The sequence below is a fragment of the Salminus brasiliensis genome, chromosome 18, assembly GCF_030463535.1.
Source record: "Salminus brasiliensis chromosome 18, fSalBra1.hap2, whole genome shotgun sequence".
In the NCBI taxonomy this organism is placed as follows: Eukaryota; Metazoa; Chordata; class Actinopteri; order Characiformes; family Bryconidae; genus Salminus; species Salminus brasiliensis.
In genome coordinates, this window is record NC_132895.1 from 31,182,768 (window position 1) to 31,197,153 (window position 14,386).

The 14,386-nt window shown below is 42.7% G+C and overlaps 1 protein-coding gene across 2 annotated transcripts; it reads right to left on the bottom strand.

Moving 5' to 3' along the window:
- Positions 1-639: 639 nt before the first annotated feature.
- On the bottom strand, positions 640-10,313 carry LOC140539238 (beta-1,3-galactosyl-O-glycosyl-glycoprotein beta-1,6-N-acetylglucosaminyltransferase 4-like). 2 transcript variants are annotated; one of them, XM_072661897.1, is made up of 3 exons: positions 10,233-10,313; positions 9,868-9,935; positions 640-8,370 (listed from the first exon to the last, which is right to left on the bottom strand). In XM_072661897.1, the coding sequence occupies exon 3, from the start codon at positions 8,367-8,369 to the stop codon at positions 7,092-7,094; it is 1,278 nt and encodes a 425-aa protein (XP_072517998.1). In that variant the 5' UTR covers position 8,370; positions 9,868-9,935; positions 10,233-10,313; the 3' UTR covers positions 640-7,091. The 2 variants fall into 2 exon arrangements, with proteins under 2 accessions (XP_072517998.1, XP_072517997.1); XM_072661896.1 differs by having other exon boundaries at positions 9,868-9,972; positions 10,233-10,310.
- Positions 10,314-14,386: the final 4,073 nt, after the last annotated feature.

Sequence of the window (14,386 nt, forward strand, 5' to 3'; positions counted from 1 at the left end):
TATCACTCAACATCTATTGTCAGTTCCTAAAATATATTATAGCTCACCATCTCTTTTTTTAATCATGACAAAAAGCAGAGCAGTGCTACAGAACAACCATTTTTGGTTCCTTAAAGAACGCTGGTGAAAATCCTTTGCAGTAATCAAAAGATGATAAAGATGATTAATAAACATCAGTAAAGAAAATAAAGACTAAAACAACATTTTAAAAAAGCAAATGTTGGATTACGTTCACTCAAAAGATTCAGATCAAGATTTAGGAGTTTAAAAGTACTGATTTATGGGATAATCAGAAATTTCAGCACAGAATCAGAAAATTCACTTCAGTAGAGTTACTAAAATTGACTAATGGAATTAAAGCATTTTAACTAGTTTAAAAGTAAAAACTATAGTTGGATGCAATAGGAAATATAATTTTTTTCAAAACCAAGAAGTTCCGTTTTAACAAAATGGGGAAAAAAGTTATAAACTAAATAAGAAATAAATTGTTTTTCTTTGTTTGAGCGTTATTGAGATGAGATACTGTGTGAGGTTAATCGTACCCTTGAATCAACCCTAAATCCCAACCCTAACCTTAACCCCTGAACCTTAAACCTAACCCTTAACATAACCCTAAAAAAGCAAGGTTAGGGTTAAGTGTACGGTTACATTTCAAAGACATTTAATAAACATTTAATACATTTACATTTAATAAACATTCAGTCAAACGTTACGTGAGTATCTGGTTAGCATCTACAAAGCATCTCTAATGGACCATTCAAGTAAAGTGATACCAATTATTCAATACGCTAGCTATTCATTTTAAAATAAAGAATTTCTTACATGAACGTATGACCAAGGATGTAAAAGTCCCCAAACTGAAAAACGCCCATGAATAGATGTGTGTTTGTGTGTTTATATAAAACTGTGCTGTTACACATTAACAATCCACATTAACTACTGTTGATTGATGTATTTCCTGTTACAGATTACAGCAGTATATCAGATTGTCGCCGTCCCCTAAGACAGTATCTCTAAAACAGCACCTTTACAAGAGGAGGGAAAAAAAAACTCTTATATTTATAATATTTCAAGCATTTCAGAGCTTTTCTACTGATCCATTCATAAAAGTTTGATACAATGTAAAGATAAACTGCCAGATTCACATTGTGTCAATCTTGTAAACACAGTACACCAGTGTTTCACAAGAGCTGTAACGACATATTCTCTGCTACGTTTCAAAAAGGAGACACTTGGATGTGAGCATCGGATGTGGTTAGGAATGTTTTAGGCCTAAATTGTAGGACCTTTTACCAAAACTAATAAATAGCCTAAATAGCTTGTATTGCTAAATTAACGTTTTAAAATGAACTAATGGAAAAAAAGGATTAGTTTTACCACCCTGTTACATAAAGTTTTTGTTTATGTAAAATACAAATAAGAAAAAAAAGGTTGTCAACTGATTTGTGTTTAGTTTCTTTGTTATAACTAATTATAATTTGTGCTGCACTAAAAATATAATTTCCCTTACTGATGAATTGCATTAAAAAAAATGTATACTGGCTGAGCTAAGACACTGTACATTCTCATGAAATCTATATATTTGATTTTTTAATAGATATAATGTTATATATAAATATATGAATTTATGTTCGACAGGTAATTTTATTTGTATTGCATAAGTTGAGAATGGCATTGTAAATATAAAAATTTGCTATTAAAACAAACAAACGGAAAAAAAAGAAAAACGAGGGGATTCGCTGAGGCGAAGTCAATGCCAAATCCGTTACGCAATTCAGGAATCCCAGCCAGAAGCACTTTTTTACATCCCCAAAATGAGGCCATGTCTGGGGGGAAAAAAAAAGAGGGTGTATGCTCACCGCGGGTAAGTTAGTTAACCATTCCTAATAGAATGACTGTATTTACACTGTGTGCTTTATCTACTGCATTTGAATAGTTTCCATAAGAGCCACAACTGAATCAGCCTGTCATGGGGTTAGATGCTGTTTGACTTGGAGAAGCGGAGGATGACTTCATCCGTCCTGGCCGAGTTTGAGGCTGTGAAAGCTGGCTGAGGGCCCACGTCACACAGAAACTCCTGACTAAGCCTGCCTCGCCACTACGCCGTGGAACTGAAACAGCACAGGACTCCGAAACAGGAGGTGGAAACTACTGATTTACGGATATTCACTGACCCCTCAATAAACCCACTTCAGCTTCCTCCGTGTGCCCCAGACCAGGGTGTTCTGACAACGGGATCATTACGGCAAACATAAGCAGAGGAGGCACAGGAAGATGACTCACAACCCCCCAACTCCCCCACCCACTCTCAGCTCAGAACCACTGAAGTCTTCATTCAGGCTAACCAAGTTAACTCCATAATAGTGCATCAGTGCCACTGTGCACATTGCCCTAGTTTGACCCTTTGACCCTTCCCTATAAGCGCAGGCCGAAGGCCAGCCCAGAGCTTTGCTCTGACAGAGCTGTAGCTTCTCTTGTTCACATCACTGCTTCAAAAAATCGCCAGTCCCTCGAGCAGACCTGTGGATAAACCAGCCAATCCGCAGCAAACCAACGAAAACAGCGGCCGAGGGGAAGAACCCAGGAGGCGTATAAACGAGAGCAAGGGTGAAAGCGTATAGACAGGGCCTTTATTCGTACTTCAGGCTTGGTTAAGAGATTGTGGCTGATTAGCAAATACAGGCTTGCTGAACTCTTGCACCGTGGAGCTTACTAAAACTGTTCGTTTTTAGTCATCATTAAGACACGGGGGAGGTTTTGCGAAGCTCTGCTCACAACAGTTTGTTTATCAGCCAGACAAGAGCGTGGAAGACGTGCCGCTGTTTCTGATAGATAAAGTTCGTAAGCACATTTCCTGTCATGACCTCACTTCTCTCGTTTTAAGGTCGCAGTTTTCCTAATATTTTTGGATGGATCGTACATATCAGAACATAATGCAGCTGACGGCAGGTTTACTTCAGGCTAACCCTAGCTAACAGGTTTAATTCAGGCTAATGCAGGCTAGCACTAGTTAACATGTCTACATCAGGCTAATGCAGGCTAGCCCTAGCTAACAGGTTTAACTCAGGCTAACCATAGATAACAGGTTTAATTCAGGCTCATGCAGGCTAGCACTAGTTAACATGTCTACATCAGGCTAATGCAGGCTAGCCCTAGCTAACAGGTTTAACTCAGGCTAACCATAGATAACAGGTTTAATTCAGGCTAACCCTATCTAACAGGTTTAATTCAGGCTCATGCAGGCTAGCACTAGTTCACATGTCTACATCAGGCTAATTCAGGCTAGCCCTAGCTAACAGGTTTAATTCAGGCTAATGCAGGCTAACCCTATCTAACAGGTTTAATTCAGGCTCATGCAGGCTAGCACTAGTTAACATGTCTACATCAGGCTAATGCAGGCTAGCCCTAGCTAACAGGTTTAACTCAGGCTAACCATAGCTAACAGGTTTAACTCCGGCTAACCCTAGTTAGTAGGTTTACTTCAAGCTAATGCAGGCTAGCACTAGTTAACAGGTTTACTTCAGGCTAATCCTAGCCAACAGGTTTAATTCAGGCTAATGCAGGCTAACCCTAGCTAACAGGTTTACTTCAGGCTAATCCTAGCCAACAGGTTTAATTCAGGCTAATGCAGGCTAACCCTAGCTAACAGGTTTACTTCAGGACAATGCAGGCTAACCGTAGCTAACAGGTTTTTTACTTCAGGGTAATGCAGGCTAGCACTAGCTAACTGGTTTAATTCAGGCTAATGCAGGCTAGCACTAGTTAACAGGATTAATTTAGGCTAATGCAGACTAACCTTAGTAGCAGGTTTAATTCAGGCTAATCCTAGCTAACAGGTTAATTCAGGCTAACCCTAGCTAAGAGGTTTCATTCAGGCTAATGCAGGTTTATCTTAGTAGCAGGTTTAATGCAGGCTAATACTAGCTAACAGGTTTAATTCAGGCTAAGCACAGGCTAACTTTAGCCACTGTGTAGTAATTACCAGTGTTGCAGGGTACAGGATAACTGCCTGAGGGTTCTTGGGGTGTGGGATCAGGACAGATGTGAGAGAGTGGGCTTCACACCGCTGGCGAATGTGGGCTTTGGGGGGTTTGAGTAAGGAACATGAAGGACTAATGAGTGTTCATTATTGGTGTGTACTGGTGTGTGAGACACCTAAATTGTTCCTTTGGGAATAAAAAGACAAAAACGACAAACACGGTTCAGCCCGTTACTGGCACAGACAAATCTCATAAGCGATTCCCAACAAGCAATTACAGCTCCAGCTTCAGATCTGATGCCAGTGCCAGTTACGTCAGCACTCGAAAACCTTTCCGTTTATGGGCAGAAATGCTGGCAACTCAATACTTAATCAACTCGAACAGCAAAGACCAAAATGTTTTCAATTTGAAACTGGAGAAGCTCTTAAGGTGCTTCGAGGAACCTTCAAGAAAAGATATATTTTAGAAGAAAAGGCTTCCTCCACAGTTCCTCAAGGAGTCACCACTCGGTTCCTCATATAATGAACTCTGCTGAAGCTAATGAAGAAATGGAAGGCCCCTTAAGACAGTGTCTGGGATTCCCCTCGGGGGAAATCACGAGGCCAGGCTTGTTAAATCGGGCTAGTCCTTGTTAAAGGTTCTTCCTGAACCTGCACATGGTGTGGAAGATCTTCAATCTTTCAAAAGGTTCCTTAAAAAAGGCATGCCCATGCGGGGCCTGGGTATGGGTAGCCCAACTGGCACCCAGATAGCTTTATAACCACGTATGGATGCCCAAGAGGGTCAGTGACGGGACCTGGATGTAATGATGCTGGGTCCCAACCACCCACCTATGTGAGCGCCACCATATTTTAGGGTTCTCCCACAAACCTTTACATTAGATGGAGGTCATTTTAAACAGTTTCACAGAGAAACGTTTCTTAAAGTTAACATACAGACCCTTAAAATGTACCAAATTACGGCTTCTACTCTCAACCAGTGTTTTTTTGGGTTACGCGTACTAGCGTTGACACCGCTGAGCCTAATGTAACACAGCCGATGAGACGCATTGTGGACAGTTTCCACTTCCAGCCTCCCAGAAACCACCGGAGTCAAGAGTATTTAAACCAACCTTTAATTAAATATATAAAAATAACCAGTTCGGTCGTGGGATTCACAGCATATGGCGTTAAATCCAGTGTCCAGTCCGGTTGGGCCGCACTGGGACGTAGGCACAGCTTAGTCATGGACCAGTTGTCTGGTCTGGGTCCAGCCCTGTTCCTGTGTGCGGAACCCAGGGCACAGACGGTCAGCATAGACTCCAACAGCATTCTAGGACTTCCGGACTTTCCATTGGTTCCACTGGGATTTCACACAGCTGGCCCACACAGGCTCCGCCCACACATGCATTCTTTTGTAGCTACTGCGCCAAGATTGGACAGGCTTTTGTAGAACGCTGTAGAACATCCTAGTTCACAGTGACTAACAATAAAGGTGCCACAAAGGGTTCCTTGATCTATGCCATAGAAGAACCACCTTTGGGATCCTAAAGAACCACGCCACGAGTGAAGGGCCTATTAAATGTCTAGAAAACCCAACTTCTACACCAACTTAAGGGCCTTTACTACTACTGACTGTGAAGGTTCTTCATACTCACATGATATATACAGAAAGTGGTTCCTTAAGGAACCTTGTCAAAGAGCCGAGTGAGTGTGAAGCACCTTCAAATGAAGCTACAGCTTCTGTACCCATTAAAATATTCCTCTTAGAACCTTCAAATGATGTGTAGGTTCTTTAAACTAACCCAAAGGTTCTTCACAATCTGAACAACAAAAAATGGCACCTTAAAGAACCCTGGCTGAAAAACAGACGAGTGAACAACCTTTTAAATGATTTAATGAAGCTTTTAAGTTTTTTTTTTCTAGAACACTGTGTGGAGGTTCTTTAAACTTTCCGAAGGTTCTTTACACTCATGTATCTCATTTACAGAAAAGCAGTGCCCTAAAGAACCATGGCTGGAGGCACGAGACAAGTGAAGAACCTTTCAAAGGTTTAACAACACTTCACATAATTCAAAGTGTCTATACCAATTCAGGGGTTCTTCTACTATCTGGATGTAATTATGTGGAGGTTCTTTAAATTTTCAAAAGGTTCTTCACACTCACACAGGAAATAGTTCCCTGAAGAGCTATGTCAGAAAAAGATTTGAAGGTTCCTCACACTGACATCTCAAAGAACCATGTCTTAAAAGACACCTGTAAATGTAGAGAACCTTCACAACAGGCAAAACTTCTAACCTCTTACTAGAACGTTTACACTACGCTGATGTTCTTTAAACTTTTGTAAGGTTCATCACACAGTTTCTAAAGAACCATGTCAGAAGAAGACATGTCTAAGTGTAAAGAACCTTCATATAAAACAATGCGTCTATCCTCTTACTAGAACGTTATGTGGAGGTTCTTTAAACTTTCCGAAGGTTCCTCACACGGACATCTCATTTGCAGAAAATGGTTCTCTTAAGAACCATGTCTTAAAAGACACTTCTAAATGTAAAGAACCTTATGAAAGTTCAAACAACCTTCAGTGAACCTTTACAATAAACAAAACTTCTATACTCTTACTAGAACGCTTACATGTGTAAGTGTAAAGAGCCTTCAAATAAAGCCAAACTTCTGTCTGCATACTAGGATGTTTACATTAGGTGGAGGTTCTTAGTTTAAAGAATTCCAAATGTCCTTCACACTCACAGCTCTCAGTTACAAAAAGGGTTCCCGAAAGAACCATGGCTGACAAATGGACTAGTGAAGAACCTTTTAAAGGTTTAAAGACTTACATAATGGAATAAAAATTACAAACCAATTTAAGGATTCTTCCTAGAACATTTCCATTATGTGGAAGTTCTGAAGACTTTACGAAGGTTCTCCACTGGAAACCTGATGTTCTGGGATTGTTGGCATTGTTGTCTGGTCAACCTGGCATCAGGTGCTATGGAAGAATGCATCTTTGGACGAAGCACGGAGAGGCTACTTCCAACACAAACCATGACCAGCATCTCGTCCTCGTAATTACTCCCTAACAAAAAGCGGAATAACTGGAATAAAATAAGTAAGGCACGTTTAGATGATCCCGTTCTTAAAGCTGCTGTTCCAACTGAACCGATAACGTTCTCTGTCTCGCTGCCAGCTTCTCCTCCAGACACTCCACCAGCACTGGGTCAAACCTAGGGTCCAGCTTATTGGCAAACCAGTGACCGTCGTTGAGGAGCCACCGGAGTTCGGCGGCACCGTAAATGCACACACTGCGTACGTGCACCCCACTACATGCTGGGTACAGCTTCCCCTCCAGGTACTGCCACTTTACCAGGCGCGTCCGGCTCGCCAGGTCCGACACGTCTGGGTCGGAGCGACTCAACGCCCCTGGTACGCCCGGCAACCGAATCAAAGTGGCCCAGAAATGCTCATCCGGTGAGTACGTGTCCTCCGACCAGGACAGGAAGTCTTTGACCATGGGGCTCCACTGGACAAAGTTAACAAACTCCCGAGACAGCGTGAAGTAGGCACTGCCTACAAACATCTCGATGCCATGCGGCGGCGGGGGCTTGGCCTGGTCTGTTTTGACGGGGTGCTGGTGGTACTGAGACCCGCTGTCCTTCAGAGCGTAGTGAAAACTGAAGCGCTGCTTCTTCAACGGGCTAGGACGTGCCGTCTCCAACATGCTTCCGCCTTTCAGAGCCTTCAGCTCCTCCACCAACTCCACGTTGGAGCGCAACGGGAAGTCCTGGCCGCACAGGTTGATGACGTACCTCCACTTGACCTCGGACTCCATGAGGTCGGAGAGACAGTTGAGGTCGGCGCGGAGGCGCGTAATGCTGGCGTACTGCACCCTCTCCAGTTTGGAAGCGATGAAGACGTTGGGCAGGCAGCGGGCCAGCCCTTGCATGGCGGCCACAAACTCTGGAGAAGACTTGAGGTCGTAATGGATGCAGTAGGAGTTGTGGGGTACGTAGATGGCCCACAGGATGCGCTCCACCATGGCCGCATCTTTGTGGACCACCAGGGAGTAGGCAAGAGGAAACGTGCGCTCTAGCTGAGAGGTCCGAATGCTATCAAAGCCCCTGGACGCCAGGTAGCGGCGGCAGTCCATGGTGGCATTCGTGATATCCTCATCGTCCAACATGGAAACGGCTTGTCTTCTGAGGGACAACGATTTGCCCACCGCGACAGGGTCCATGTCGTAAATGTCCGAGCAGCTGATGCCATGCTGCTCGGTAAGCCGGGGTCTTTTCAGTGGAGGGCAGGACTCGGGAACTTTGTTAACATATCCGATCGTCAGACAAAAAGCTACCAGCACAGAAAAAAAGAGGCAAAGTGAAGTCCTTTTAAGCTTGCGGTGACCGACACATCTTCTCATTCTGGAAAAAGAAAGAAGGAAGTGAAGGACCGGTCTCAAAAAAAATGCATACTTAGATTTGGCCTTAACAGTACTTGTACTCGGACTTGTCCTGAATTTCATGTCCTCAATAAGCTGTGTCTTGTTCTTAACAGTATCTGTGCTCAGACTCGGATTGGACTCAGTAGTGTTTGTCCTTAAACTCGTCCTGGATTTAATAGTATTTGCACTCAGACTTGCCTGGGTCTCCACAGTATTTGCACTCAGACTTGCCTGGGTCTCCACAGTATTTGCACTCAGACTTGCCTGGGTCTCCACAGTATTTGCACTCAGACTTCTTTTTGTACTCTGACTGATCTAGGTCTCAATAATATCTGTAGTAAGCCTAGTCTTGAACTTTATAGTATTTGTACTCAGACCTGTCCTGGATTTGATAGTATTTGTACTCAGACTCTGATTGGACTCCATGTTTTTTGTATTCTGACTAATTTTGGTCTCAATGATATTTGTAGTAAGCCTTGTCTTGAACTTTATAGTATTTGTCCTCAGACTTGTTTTCATTTTAATAGTTTTTGTACTTGGTCTTGGTTTTAGTAGTATTTGTGCTCAAACTCGTCCTGAATTTGGTATTTGTACCTAGGCTTGTCTTGGTCCTTTATCTCTGACCTGTGTTAGTTTTGATAGTTTCTGTACTTAAGACTTGTCCTGGATTTGGCAGTATTTGTGGAGTTGTGGACTGGTCTAGTAGTTTTTATACATAAAATTTTTTGGTGTTTATTCATAACAGAAAACATCCTGTTCTGCTTATAAACCCAAATGTGAACGAGCCGATAAATCAAACACAAAATGATTAAATTGTCTGATTTTCAGTTGCTTTAGTACAAGTCATAAGTACATAAGTACAACATAATTACACACACTGGTTTTAATAGGATAAGCAATCCGACTTGTCTTGGTTTTGATAGTATTTGTGCTCTGACTTGCCCTGCTTTAGATAATATTTGTACCCCATTGTTTTTGGTCTTGACAGTAATTATACTTGATATACTTGATTTTTGAAATCGTTCTTGTGCAACTCTGTGACTTTTTAAGCTTTTAAAAAAAATGTTATTTATTCTGAAAACATTGCTGACTTGTACTCAAGCACTTTTATCCGTCTGTGATTTTTGTTTCCAGTGATAAACATTTGGGTTTGAGAGCAGAACAGAATATTTTCTATTAGGAATTTCAATTTGAACAGAATGAAAGTTATTGTCGGGTGCCGGGAAAACAAACGAACAGCAGTCAGAAGTGTCCACAGCGAAGACAAGTTGAGCTCAAATGTAATTTCTTATATATTCAGAACAAACGAATGAAATGCTACATATTACATATAAAAAACATACACTCTTCAGAAGTGATCTTGACCACAGCCCTAGTCTGAACACATCCCCAAGTCTCACATAAGCCCTTCCAAACCCCAGCTGACTCAGTTAGAAGGTCCACATGAGGTTTACAGAGTTCATGTGGTTTGCATTACCTCGCTCCGCTGCCGGTCGCTCGCCCCACGAGAATCCATCAGAGGCTTCTTAGCGCTGACATGACTGCCTGAGGGTTGTACAACATCACTGAGATCAGGAAACATCTTCATCGCGTCATGAGCAGTCAATAAAGAGAGGGGGGAGGTGGCTGTTAGGGGGACCAACAGTGCAGTCCAGATAACGACAGTCCAGTGACAGTACAGTGGATTCAAGGGGGCTATTTTAAAGCCCAGGCAGCCGGACTGACCGAACAAAAGCAGTGGCCACTTCTGAAGGAGGAGCAAATAAAGTTCTGACCTTCTGGACACACTTTTAGGAGGATGCAGTTTCTTGATGACCATAAAAAAAAGCCAGTAGAAATTACCTGAAAGTGCAGGAAAGTCCTCGGCTCGCCCCTGTGCTCGAGCTCACGACTCTACTCTCTGTGTAACTGAAGCGCTCAGAGAGAGAGAGAGAGAGAGAGAGAGAGAGAGGGAGAGGGAGAGAGAGAGAGAGAGGGAGAGAGGGAGGGAGGGGCAAATCCTGTGGAGAAGAAGGCGTGCGCACACACACTCTGTAACAAGACCTGGTGCTTTCCGTGTGCGCCGGCTGCGAGCAGCGCGATACAGAGCGCCCACCCTTGAGCAGGACGCGCGTGCTGTTGAAGCTTTTCATCTTTTGCAGCTCGCGTGAACATGTTGAAAACCCCTGCGGACCACCTCAGAAGCCCCCTGACATGCCATAGCATGTCATAGCAACCATAACACCCAATAAGCGGCACCTTAGCAACCACCAGGGGCACACTAGACACCGCCTGAAATGCCCTGGCGCAGGCCAAGAATCCAAATAACGCAAAACCATAACACCACTGTAACGTCAATATGCTTAGCAACACCTTAGCAACCACCTAAAATACCACAGCAGCCGCCCTAGCAACCACCAAGAATCCTTACCCTATTCACTTTCTAACACCTCATATTACATGGTCCATATAAACCACATATACCAGCAGTCCACAGGTTTCAGGAGGCTGTACTTTAGCCTGGTTAGCTCTCACTGTGAGTTGCAACAGTGTATGAAACTACCGCCACCATGTTTGGAGGACGTGTTTTAGACTGGCTAGCTTTCACTGTGAGCTATAACAGTGTGTGAAACTACTGCCACCATGTTTAAAGGCTGCGCCCCATTGCTGCTTCATCTTTTATCATTTTGTTTAGTTTTACCATGATAAATCACTTAGTGATCTGAAGCCTCTGCAAACTGCAGTGCTTTGCACCTTTGTTTGAATATCCTTGTTGCCTTTGCTCAGTTGTTGACACTGGAATGCAAATGACCCATTGGACCAAGGGAAATGATGTGGGGTGTGTTTGTATTGCACAGTACTTAAAAGGAGGCTTTTAGAAGCCACTGCAGGCAAAGGAGGTGTTTCCCCTCACCCCGAGCATGTTCAGGTAATTAACACGCTTGCAGCTTCACACATGAACACTTTGTTTAACAGCGTTTTAAGAAAGATCAAAGAAATGGCCTGGCCGCAACTCTGGACAAGAGTTCTTCTGAAGAGGTCTTGCAGACGTAAATGTATTTCTAGACATTTTAATAACACTGCATTTCATTCCGAAAAAACAGTTCCCAGATTAAAATGTCTTTCTGCATGTTGTCTAAATATACAAATTATGCATGCATAAATAAAAAAAAATGTTGTTTGTTTTAAGAAAAATATTTAGTGTTTCATTTCATTTATTTTACTTTATTTTAATATTAGATAAAATATTTATTTTACTTTAGATATTAGATATAATATTTATTTTACTTCATTGCCATTTTTATACACTGCAAAAATGTTTAATATTTGCTAAATCAATTTAGCAAATTTAATGTTAATATATTGAGCACCTTAGAAATAACAGTATAAATAAAAAAAAAAAAAAAGACAAAATATATTTTTTAAAAACTCTATAAATCTCTGTAAATAAATCTCTATATAAATCTCCTTTTTAAATCTCATATATATACACCTCATATATTTAATATATTGAGCACCTTAGAAGTATGAATGTATTTTAATAAATCCATTAAAATATATATATATATATATATATATATATATTTTTTTTTTTTTTTTTTTTTAATAAAAATATATAGAACATCAAAATCACAGATTATAAATATTCATCGGCATTTTCTTAGACAAACAAAATGTTTGAAGTATTTACTAAATACATTTTGCAGGTATATGTTTTTAATATATTGAGCACCACAACAACTGCCAAGAAACCTAGTAAAGCCATAACGTTGAGGACACCCACTTAGCCTGTGACCCTACCCTACTACTCCCCCGTTTAAGATTTTGTCTTTTTTTTAATCTTATAACCTACTCCTTACAGTTTTCCCCAAGATCCTGACATTCCCAAGGTTTTTCTTATTTAGGATTTGTTCCATTTACGAGGACGTTGTCACCCATCCTTAAGATCACAGCTGAATTTTTGACAGGACTTTTTTCAAGAACCACTGTAAGAACCTTCTCAGGGGAGACCTTGGTCAATGAGGCCCATTGTTCTTTGTGGTCCTGAAGCATGGCTCTTCTATGGCATTGCTCAAAGAACCAGTTGAAGCACCCTTACTTTTTCAGGAGTCTGCCTTGGCAGCTGGCCAGATATTTTCAGACACCACGCTGTTTAAAATGAGACGTAAACCGAAATAAAGCCTAGTCTCTTTCAGACTGAGGAGGCCAGGTCATCGTGTCTAGTCTGGGTTTTCGTGGACAAAGAGGTAAAAGTGCCTGTAGATACAGAAGCGCCAGTATTCGGGGCCACTTTGCCGCCTTGATTTGGACTCCTGGACGCGTGCTGTTGTAGAGCTCATTCCAATCTGAGGTTTTGCTGCAGGAGCGCGGAGGAAAAGGCTGCGGCCCCCTGGCCGAAACAAAATGCCCTTTCATTTCTGAGGCCTGCTGGCTGCCGTCCGCATAATCCGAAGCTGGACACGTGCCATGTTGCCCAAAAAAAAGGTGCCCCTTCCATTTTCATTTCTAAACATTTAGTTATATGAAGAAGTCCTTACAAATGCATGCTTTCCAGTTGTACAGTTCATGGCCAAACATGTCCAAATGTTTGTGGACACCCCTTCTAATGAATGCATTCGGCCACTTTAGGTTGTACCGATTGCTGACACAGTAGAGAAGAAATACTGCCAATAGAATAGGACTCTCTGCACAGATAAACACTGATGAACCTATTGGCACTGTGCTGCCTAATGCCAGGCGTGGGCAATGGAGGGGTGTAAACGATGATGGTGCGCAATCCAGTACTTTTCCTGACCTCACTTACGCTCTTGTGGCTGAATGCTGTCAAAACCTCACAGCTATGTGGCTCCAAAATCTAGTAGAAAGCCTTCTGCCTTGGACAGTAGACACAGTTACTCCTACAAAAGCAGGATTAAACTCTTTATAATACCCTTGATTCCAAAGAAAACAAAGGAACAGGTGTCCCAATACTTTTGTCTATTTGTCTATTATTTCTAAAGAGCGTAGGGCAAGTCATACCAAATAAAACAGCAACTGGCTTTGTTACTTTTCTGTCATCCAAACAGACGCGGTAGCAGCAGACGTGACCGGACCGGACGGACTTGAAGCACTTAGCCCGTGTTGGCTGGGAAAACCAAACAACGCTGCTTACAAAGGCCTCTTTACCGCTGCAGGGGCGAGCGCTTCTCAGCACGTTCTGGTGGCTTTTCCACACGGATCATTAGTGTGAGGACAAATACACTTTAGTGCGCTGTAGGATCCCGTGGTGTTAGCATGGCCCGGCTACCAGGCCCGTCCAACATGGCAAACACAGCATTAGCATGGCCCTTCCAACATGAACGTGCTACCTTCTGGGCCATCCAACATCGCTACAGCGTTGTTTGCATGGCCCGGTTATTGAGTTTGTCCGACATCGCTACCGAGGCGTTAGCACAGTCCAGCTACGAGGCTTGTCCAACATTGCTACCACGGCGTTAGTATGGTCCAGCCGCTAGTCTCGTGCAACATCGTTCCTGCTGCATTAGCATGGTCTGGCTGCAAACACAGCATTAGCATGGCCCGGTTAGCAGACTTGTGCAACATCGCTACTGAGGTGTTAGCATATCCCGGCTATCGGGCTCAGCCAACATCACTACCATGGCATTAGTATGACTTGCCGAACGTAGTCACCACAGTGTTAGCACAGCTGGGCCCACTTAGTAGCGTTAGCTAGGTACATTAGCCTTGTCAAGCAGAAGTGTGGAGTCAAAAATGATTGCCACGGGTGGTCTAATGGGTCTGCACCGGAGCGGTACGCCAGTGGACCAGTGGAGAAGCAGTGGACAAGAGGCCAATAAGGCAAGAGAACTGGGTGTGGGTATTTACATATTGTCCATACAATTGGCCATTAAGATCTCCTGTCCCACGTCCAAACTCCATATCTGGTGCATGTTCTCATAAAAGTAAGGTGTGGTCCAGTCCTCCTTCTGGACTTCTGCTGTCGAGCAGAAGTTCAGTCCTTTTAATCGCAAACATCT

Bases quoted from the DNA above. Each gene is read 5' to 3' on its own strand.
- LOC140539238 (XM_072661897.1), bottom strand. From the start codon at position 8,369: ATGAGAAGATGTGTCGGTCACCGCAAGCTTAAAAGGACTTCACTTTGC.